The sequence below is a fragment of the Poecile atricapillus genome, chromosome 1, assembly GCF_030490865.1.
Source record: "Poecile atricapillus isolate bPoeAtr1 chromosome 1, bPoeAtr1.hap1, whole genome shotgun sequence".
In the NCBI taxonomy this organism is placed as follows: Eukaryota; Metazoa; Chordata; class Aves; order Passeriformes; family Paridae; genus Poecile; species Poecile atricapillus.
In genome coordinates this window covers 178,853,420-178,862,937 of record NC_081249.1, presented here as the reverse complement: position 1 = coordinate 178,862,937, position 9,518 = coordinate 178,853,420, and the positions used below count along the sequence as shown (strand labels likewise).

The 9,518-nt window shown below is 50.6% G+C and overlaps 1 protein-coding gene across 6 annotated transcripts in view; it reads right to left on the bottom strand.

The window, feature by feature from the left end:
- Positions 1-543: 543 nt before the first annotated feature.
- The window catches only part of FERMT2 (FERM domain containing kindlin 2), a 51,057-nt gene continuing 42,082 nt past the window's right edge, over positions 544-9,518 (bottom strand). For 4 of the 6 annotated variants that reach the window (XM_058829234.1, XM_058829236.1, XM_058829238.1 and 1 more), the window contains 7 exons: positions 8,579-8,703; positions 7,146-7,252; positions 6,589-6,810; positions 4,287-4,307; positions 3,707-3,831; positions 2,685-2,826; positions 544-824 (listed from right to left, as the gene is read on the bottom strand). In XM_058829234.1, the coding sequence (XP_058685217.1) occupies positions 651-824; positions 2,685-2,826; positions 3,707-3,831; positions 4,287-4,307; positions 6,589-6,810; positions 7,146-7,252; positions 8,579-8,703 (916 nt within the window). In that variant the 3' untranslated portion in view covers positions 544-650. The remainder of the gene's footprint in view (positions 825-2,684; positions 2,827-3,706; positions 3,832-4,286; positions 4,308-6,588; positions 6,811-7,145; positions 7,253-8,578; positions 8,704-9,518) is intronic. The other 2 variants (XM_058829237.1, XM_058829235.1) reach the window with 1 other exon arrangement.

The following is a 9,518-nucleotide window of genomic DNA, read 5'->3' as shown; positions in this document are numbered from 1 at the left end:
TATCAAAAGGCAAGTTAAACAAATAAAACCAAGCTATAACAGATTAACAGAAGAACATCTTCGAGGCCACACAAAACTATCCTCAAAGTCATGTCAGGCACCTTCAGAGTCCTGGTGTAGTGTGAGAGGAGAGATGGCAGCTTTGCTTGGGAGCAGGACGACTTCAAACAGGTCAAATGTACAGAATAAAAACACCAAAAAAAAGGAAATAAAACACTCATGCATTAAACATGATAAATAGACTTCATATAGGTTAGCCCTGGATGGCTTTACAAGAAGATGGCTTAGAGTTCTCTTCAAAAATTGGCTTTTTAAAGTCAGTTAAATCTTTATCCTGATCTGCCCATCTGAGTCTGGATCTGCACTGTCACCCTGCCCAGACATGGTCTGGTTATAGCAAATTAACAGAAGTGCTCATTAGTGCACACAGATTAACTGGTCTGGTAATGCAAAACAAAACAAAACAAAACCCCCCAAAAAAAAACCAAAAAACAAACCCAAAAATCCAATTATTTAAAAAAAAAAAAAAAAAAAAAAAAAAGATACATTTCAAGCTTACTTTATTAAGCAGCATTATCTCAAAGGACAGCTTTGGAAAGTTAAACATGAATATGGCCATGGGGGTTCCTGTGGGGCGAGGCTGGCGGGGCTCACACCCAGCCACTGGTCAGTTTGTAGAACATCTCCTCATCCAGGCTCTCGTTCTGGTCCTTGGCTCTCGTGGACAGGAAGATGTAGCCCCCGATGAACTCGTGCACCACCTTGCAATCCACCTCGGTGCAGATGAACGACACGCGCACCTCGTCCGCGAACTCCACCGTCACCTGCGCGGGCACACACAGCTCAGCCCCGGGGAATCGCTTCTTCCCTTCTCCCCCATTTTTCTGGCTGTTCAGATGATTTTCTAATGCCTGAGCAAAATTCTGTGGTGCCAATGTAGGAGTGAGCCCAGAGGACATCGAGGGGTGGAGCCCCTCTGCTCTGAGGCTGGGAGAGCTGGGAATGTTCACCTGGAGAGGAGAAGGCTCCAGGGAGAGCTCAGAGCCCCTTGCAGGGCCTGAAGGGGCTCCAGGAGAGCTGGAGAGGGACTGGGGACAAGGGATGGAGGGACAGGACACAGGGAATGGCTCCCAGTGCCAGAGGGCAGGGATGGATGGGAGATTGGGGAGGAATTGTTCCCTGTGAGGGTGGTGGGGCCCTGGCACAGGGTGCCCAGAGCAGCTGTGGCTGCCCCTGGATCCCTGGAAGTGTCCCAGGCCAGGCTGGACAGGGCTTGGAGCAGCCTGGGACAGTGGAAGGTGTCCCTGCCATTGCAGGGGGTTGGAATGAGTTGATTTTTAAGGTCCCTTCTAACCCAAACCATTCCAGGATTCTGTGAACGGTAATTTGGCCTTGAGGATCTTTATGAGTTCCCTCCACCTTTAAATTCCTGTGACTCCAAATACTTAGATACTGAAATACTTTTTATTGCCTTTTTTATTGTTTTCTATTTATTTATCCATTCATTTATTTATTTAGATTACCATTACCCCTTGTATTCCCCCATGACTCAGAAACAATCCCCCTGTGTGTTTCCACCTCTCCATGCTGAGCACATGGCCACACTTTCCCTGCTTCCAGAAAAACAGGGATTGGGCACAGACTTGTCAAAATTTGGGATTTCTTTCTCCTTTTCCTTGGTTTCCTAAGTTGAATTTTGGCCACAGAAATACTTTATGGTGGCTGGGGGAACTCATTTTGAACAAACCATTCATTTATTGATGCTCATTCTCTTTTTGTCCCCCCATCACTGACAGCTCTGCAGGAGGGATGGGAATTCCCAGCAGAGTATCCAAGCTGGATAATTGGGATATCAGGGCTTGCAACTGAGTCAAAACAATGACTCTGAGGCAGAGGGTGAAGCCAAATAATTTTTCCAGCAACTCTTAATGAGCTGCAAACTGCAGGAGAGCAGCCCTCATGTATCCCTGGCAATTTTAATTGTGTGTTCTGCCAAAAAGGAGCCCAAAAATTTGTGCATCCAAATGTAACAGCAGGGGAAAAGCCCATCTCAGAGCCTGGGGAAGTACCTACTTGGGTTTTTTTTGCTATTTACATGAAAGTCTGAGTTGTACAGCAAATGAAAGGGATTTCAGTATGGAGAAGGCCTTGTCTGTTTGTGTTGTGGGTTAGGATGGAGCCCAAGCATCAGGGCTGAGGTTTCACTTCATTTAATTGTGTGGGGCTCAGAGGATGGAGAAAATAATTCCTGGCTGCAGGAGAGATTCAGGGTTTTTTCTTGAGGGTCACACACAATTCCACCACTGCCTAAAGGGGCTCCAGGAGAGCTGGAGAGGGACTGGGGACAGGACACAGGGAATGGCTCCCAGTGCCAGAGGGCAGGGCTGGATGGGATATTGGGAATTGGGAATTCCTGGCTGTGAGGGTGCTGAGGTCCTGGTACAGGGTGCCCAGAGCAGCTGTGGCTGCCCCTGGATCCCTGGAAGTGCCCAAGGCCAGGTTGGACAGGGCTTGGATGAATCTGGGACAGTGGAAGGTGTCCCTGCCATGGCAGGGGGTTGGAACAAAATGAGCTTTCAGGTCCCTTCCAACCCGAGCCATTTGGGATTCCAGGACTCTGGCAGTGGTGCCTGTCTCAGTGACAGGAGCAGGGGGACAGGACAGGGTGTCAGACACCATCTCACCATTTTGATCTCCCAGTTCACGTTCCACTGTTTCATGTTGCTGAAGCGCCAGGTCTTGACGGCGTCGCCCGTGCCGGCGTCCATGCGGATCAGCCGGTTGTAGGCGATGCCGATCAGCTCGTCCTTCTTCCCACCCTGGAACCTGGTGGTGGGATTGATAAAAACAGTGTGAGGCACATAAACCCAGCAGCAGAGCTTACTTGTAAAATCATTTGTATAAATCTGTGCAGCTCATGTTTTTAACTTCAGCTGCAGAGCAACTTCCCCGGCCAAGGATGTGCACAGGGATGTCCTTCCCCATGGCTGGGGGCTGGGATGAGATGATCTTTGAGGTCCCTTCCAACCCAGTCAACCCAATTTAACCCAACCCAATCCAATCTAATCCAATCCAATTCAACCCAATCCAATCTAACCCATCAAATCCAACCCAAACCAACCCAACCCAATCCAATCTAATCCAATCCAACCCAACGCAATCCAACCAATCCAATCCAATCTAACCCACCAAATGCAATCCGATCCAACCCAACCCAATCCAAACCAACCCAATCCAACCCAACCCAATCCAACATAATCCAACCCAATCCAATCCACCCTAATCCAATCCAATCCAATCCAATCCAATCCAATCCAATCCAATCCAATCCAATCCATCAAATCCAATCTAATCCAACCCAATCAACCCAACCCAACCCAACCCAACCCAATCCAACCCAATCCAATCCAATCCAATCCAATCCAATCCAATCCAATCCAATCCAATCCAATCCAATCCAATCCATCAAATACAATCTAATCCAACCCAACCAACCCAACCCAACCCAACCCAACCCAACCCAATCCAATCCAACCCATCAAATCCAATCCAATCCAATCCAATCCATCCCAACTCAATCCAACCCAACCCAACCTAATCCAATCCAACCCAACCCAACCCATTCCACGATGATTCCAGGATATTTATCCCACTCCCTGTCCCCATTAAGGAAACTCCCCCAGCCCAGCCCTGCAGCCCCACCCACCTTGCGTTGAAGTGCGTGATGCCGAACTCGGGCAGCGACTGCCAGGCTTGGATAAAGCGCATCTTGGCCTCGATGAGGCTCATCTGGGCCACGTTCTGGTGAGCCTCCAGGATGCGTGCCGTGATCTGTGGGCCACGAGATACAGCGGGGTCAGGGGACCTCGGTGCCACCTCCGCTGTCACGCGCACGGGAGCATCTTGGGAGCCCCCAAGGATCTGAGCGCAGATAATCTGTAATTCCTCCCCTGAGCTTTGATTTCAGCTCTGCCTGCTCCGAGCCCACGTGGAGCTTCCCATCTCCAGATACAGGAAAGCAAATACAGATCAGAGCTGTCTGGAGGCAAAGAGCCACTCGTGCTCTCGGGAACTTTAAGATGTGAGCGAACAACAAGGCAAATTTCTGGAGTAGGGTTTCCAGTTTCACCCCATAAATCACTGGGGACTGTCATAAAAACCAACCAGGGCCCAAGTGTCACAGGGAGGGTGCAGGTTTTGTTAGTGCTTTCACCGCTGCTCTCTAAACCAAAGGGGTTCTAGATTAAGTTTAAATTTATCTTAATTTTATTGTTGCTGTCACTTACCAAATCTCTTACATAGCCTGGCTGAAGATGGCAAGGCGAAATGAAAAAAAAAAAAAAAAAGAAAAGGAGGCAGAAAGAAAAAAAAGCAATCAGAAATATGGCAACAAAGCAAAGAAAAAGTGTAAATTAACTGCAAACCAAAGTTCAAGCAAAAAAAAACAAAAACCAAACCAAAACAAACCACATGCACAATTCCTTAGGTGGAAAAGCAGCCAAAGGGAATGTGAGCAGGGACAAGCCAGCAGAGATTTGCCGCTCGTGCCGGCCCTGCTGGAGCACTGGAGTGATCCCAGCTGGGCCCTGGCATTGTGGAAAGATGGTTTTGGTCCTGAGATGGTTTAGGGTGATTTCAGAAAAAGGTTCCTTCCTCAGAATGTGCTGGCACTGCCCAGGTTCCCCAGGGAATGGTGACATTCCCGAGGCTGCCGGAGCTCCAGGAGCGTTTGGACAGCGCTGCTGGGAATGCCCAGGCTGGGATTTTTGGGGGGTCTGTGCAGGGCCTGGAGCTGGACTCTGATCCTCGTGAATCCCTTCCCAGCCAGGATATTCCGTGTTCTTTGGTCCTGCTGGGGGGTGAAGGGGAGGGCGAAGCTGCCAGTTCAGACGTGGCTTCCTGACTCACTTTCCTCTCCACGTCTGCACAAACTCAAGGCCACTCTCTGGCTGGGGAAGCTCGAGAGGAAGCTCAGGAGCTCGCTCTGAGCTCAGCAGATCCTATTTGGGATATGTGGAAAAATGATTGGGATGTTGTTTGGGATAACAAGCAGATGGAAGGAACATCAGCTGCGCTTCCCAGGGATGTGGCTGCCCTTGCTGGCTCTGACACCAAGCTCTGGCAGGGCACCTGGAACCCTGAAAATCCTTATTTTGGGTTGGTTTTTGTTTATTTTTATTTAGGATTTGGTGTTTCCAATCCCAACCTGCCACCCCTACACTGCTGCATGTGGAGACAAACATCACCCCAGTGGGTTTGGGGCTGGTGAGGACCCGGAGCCTCCATAAATCCACGGCCAATCCTCATTCCAGCACTCCTGTGGGCTGCACAGCCTCCTCCTCCCCCTCCTCCTTCCATGTGCCGGGGCCACAGAAGGACCCTTGAGGTCGAATTCCTGACATTCCTGCAGCCTCTATCCCTCATTCCTCTCAGCAAACATCCTCTGCTGCTCCAAGCTTTGCCTCTGGCCACCGAGGAAAATCCTAAATCTGCTGCTTAGCTGATGCCTGCTGTCCACACCATGGCCACATCCTGGCTGGGATCATCCCCATCGTGCCCATCCCCACGATTCCATGGATTTTATTTTTAAAACCAAGATACCTGCACAGTAAGCAAATTTTCCAAGCTAATATTTTCCCAGGTGCCTCTGTTTTACCGGAAATTTAGAAAGTATTTTAGATATATATTAATATATCTATCTATATATATGTTAAAATAGTCTATTTATGCAGCCTCTCCTCCATCCAAGTGGATATAAAGGCTTATTCAGGAGAATAATAAGGGCTATATAAAATATAACTCTACTGCCAGGAAATCATCGTGCTGTGCCAATAAAAAGTTATATTTTTCCGGCTTCTCTGACTTGCAGCCTTCTTCTGGGCTTGGAGAAATCATATCCAGCCCCAGCCAGCAGCCTGAAGGATTTAAGTCACCAAAAGGCCACGGAGCAATGCTTTCCTTATTTTTGCTGCTGTTCTGACATATAATTCTCTTTGAGAGAATCCTTTATCCCCAGTGCAGAACAGTTCAGCCCTGTCAGGCAGGGATCAGATGGAGCGTGGATGGAGTTCAAGCACGAGTCACAGCAACTCAAAACCGAAGCAATGTTCCAGGGACTGGCATTTGGAAGCAGTGGAAAAGCAAAGAGAGAAATATGCAAACCGTGTTACAGCCAAGTGTGGATAAAGCACTGCAAGCAACTGCAACTCCTCTGATCCCGAGGATTTCTCCATGGATTCTGTGCAGGGGAAGGGGTTTTAACCCCAGCACCGGGCAGAGATGGGGCAGCTGGGGCCAAACCATTCCCGGAATGTGTTTAAAATAAACAGAACCCAATTTCAAATGTATTTCCAATCGAAGGTTCCCCGCCGTGTCCGTGCACTTCACAAAGCACGCGGCAGAATCCCGGTGCTGGGCGCCATCCCCAGGTGCTGGATCCAAACCACACCCTTCAGTCCCACCTCATTTTAGTACCCACGTGCATCCCAGTGAGTGAGGACATCCAAACCATCCAAACCACGCCGTGTTAAACACCAGCCGCCGCCGGGACGCGTGTCCAGCCCAGCCAACGCCAACAGCAGCACCTACCTGCTTGTTCTTGTACTTCTTCAGGTAGCGAGGAGACACCAGGCACTCGGGGTTGATGTCGGTGTTGATCTGCTCCGGGATCAGCTGCGGGTCTGGGTTCAAATGCTGCATTTTCAGGAAGGACAGGATGTTCTGCACTTCCATGCCGTAGGAGCTGTCGGCCATGGTCTTGCCCTTGGAGGCCAGGCGGCAGGCGGCCATCCAGCTGGCGTACTGCGTCTCCTGCCCCCCAAAACAGGGACATGTGTCTGTCACAGCCATGGGGGGATCAGCAGGCCCCTCAAAAAACACCCCATGGAGCCCTCATTCCCCTCCCAGCCTCAGGAGACTCCAACACGCACAAAGACAGGCAGAAACCAAACCAACGTGTGGCCAAAAACCACACGACAAAGCCAAGGCTGAATTTTCTGCTCTGAACTCACAGGTGACTTGGAGCACATTTGGAATGCTGAGATTAGACAGGTGAGAGGATCTTCTATTTGTTTTTTAAAGAACAGCACCTGAGCAGGATGGTGGGCAAAGGGAAAAGAGGTGGCCGGTCCAAGAGACGAACTTACGTTGTCGCAGCGCAGCCAAATCTCGTTCATCCCCTCCGCCACCGGAATCAGGAGCTTGATGTTGAACTTCTGACCAGAGATGTTCACATCAGGGGTAACTTCACATCCTGCAGTGAGGAAGATGGAGTTTAGCAGGGGTGTGAGGAACTGTGATTTAAAAAGCGGCAAAGAAAGAGAAAATAGGAAAAGAAAGAGCCAGGCTCCCTGACTCAAGGGTCTCGAGAGGCATCTCAGTGCTGCCAAAGGTTTGTCCCACTGATGGGATGAACCCTCCATACCGGTGTCAGATGTCCCTTTTTCCAAGTGTCAGGAAAACAGGGGGAAAAGCAAGACCTGATCTGAAAGCAATGAAGCCAAAGCGAACGCGCACCCACAGAACTCCTGGATCCTGCCTGGAATCAGAAATGGATCCAGTGGCTGGCAAACACCCCAAAATCTTCATGAAAGCACAGGAAAAGGTGACTGGACGGGTGCTGCCTCTCACCCTGAAACCCCTCTGTGTTATTTATGAGTGATGGGATGCCATGAAGTGTTTCAGGCCAGGCTGGGTGGGGCTTGGACCATCCAAGGTGTCCCAGCCCGTGGGAGCGAGGTGGAGCTGGATGGGCTTTAAAGTCCCTTCCAACCCAAACCATTCAGGGATTCCATGATTTGGCTGCTGCAGCCAGCAGCGAGGTGTGAGCATCCCGCTCCTGGTGCCTGGAGAGAATTCCAAGTGGTTGTGTAAACACAGGGGGTGAGGAACCGACCCAGCCATGGCAGCGTGGGCGCCGCCTCCCAGATTTCTGCTAAGTGCTGTCACAGCAGATTTGTCAAAAAGCTCCCAGAAAGGTCCTGGGGGCCAGGCCTTGCTCCCACAGCAGCCTGAGGTCGCCTGGCATCCCCCCTGCTCCTCTCTCCACGGGGAGAACAGACGAGCTCACGGCAGCTCCGCGGCTGCCGGGGCAGGAATGTTTCACTTGACGCAAGGACAGGCAGCCACCGTAGGAATTTCAGCTCTTGAGTGAGGCTGCTCCCAACCAGCAGCAGGGAGAGGAGGAGAAATAAAGGCAGCAGAGGAAGAAAGTGGTCTGCTCTTTCCAGTTTCTGCTGTGCAATCCTTTGGGTAACTGACAGAAAGGGCAGGTGGAAGGTTGGAACAAGGTTTGGAAGGTCCCCTCCGACCCAAACCATTCCATGGTTCCCCAAGCTCTCTTCCCAGGCTATTGGGGGGCTGGTGGTGATTCCCCATGGATCACATGTAGCCACTGTTTGAAATTCCAAATCTGTGCCACGATATCAATCCCAGCCACCTCATTCCTTCACACACCTTTACCCAACCCCAGGATGGAATTCTGAGGCGATAAAGCAGCGGGAAAACAAGACACAGGAGGAGCAGCCCATTCCTGGAATAAAAAGCAGCTTCTCTTACCCCAACCTCGTGCTTCTCTTACCTCTCAGGTTCATCTGGTGAGCAGGAGTCCCGTTGGATTCCTCTTTGCTTTTGTAGCAGGAGATGGAGGTATCTTTGAAGGTGCACCAGTAGGGCTTGTAGCCTTTCAACGTCAGCTTCTTGGGCCTGCAGGACACGTGGAGGGACATCTCACTTGGCCTGAGCTCCTAAAACAAGCTGCTTCCCAGGAAACCTCAGCATTTCCTCAGAATTGCAGCCCTGGCAAGCTGCTGGCAGCAGCCTGGGTTATTCCCACCCAGCCTGGGGGCTCAGCCATCCCTTCACTGCTGGCTCAAGGAGCTGAGCTCCAATTCCAAGTTTGGACTCTTCAATCCCAGGGAGATAATTTGGGGCAAGGTGGGGGGAGCTGGAGGACTGTGCTACAAAAACAGAGGAGTCCATGAAGCACTGCAAAGTCTCTCCAGCCACCACATGAAACTGGAACCTCTGCTCAGCTCTGAGGGGAAGCAGCACTTCCAAGGACGTGTCAGTCACGCACACGCCTGAGTGCGCTCCTTGTTTTCTTTTTAAACACTCCAGAGGCACAAAAGGTTCCGTTCTTTTCTACAGAAAACACGGATTTTGCTCGATTCTGCAGGAGAACTGATGGCCCTGAAAAGTGAAGCACCCTGAACTGATCCCAACACAAGCCCAGAGCCTTCACAGAGCTCCAAGTATCAGAGTATTTTAACCTTCCTGAGTTCTAAATCTTATTCTAAGGCTGGATCTGCAGCCTCTCACGCATTTCCTGTATTTTCATCTCAGAAACAGTGCTGAGAGTAGTTTAGATGGGAGACTGGGAAGAAATCCTTCCCTGTGAGGGCAGTGAGGCCCTGGCACAGAGAAGCTGTGGCTGCCCCTGGATCCCTGGAAGTGCCCAAGGCCAGGCTGGACAGGGCTTGGAGCAACCTGGGGTAGTGGAATGTGGAACTATCCAGGTG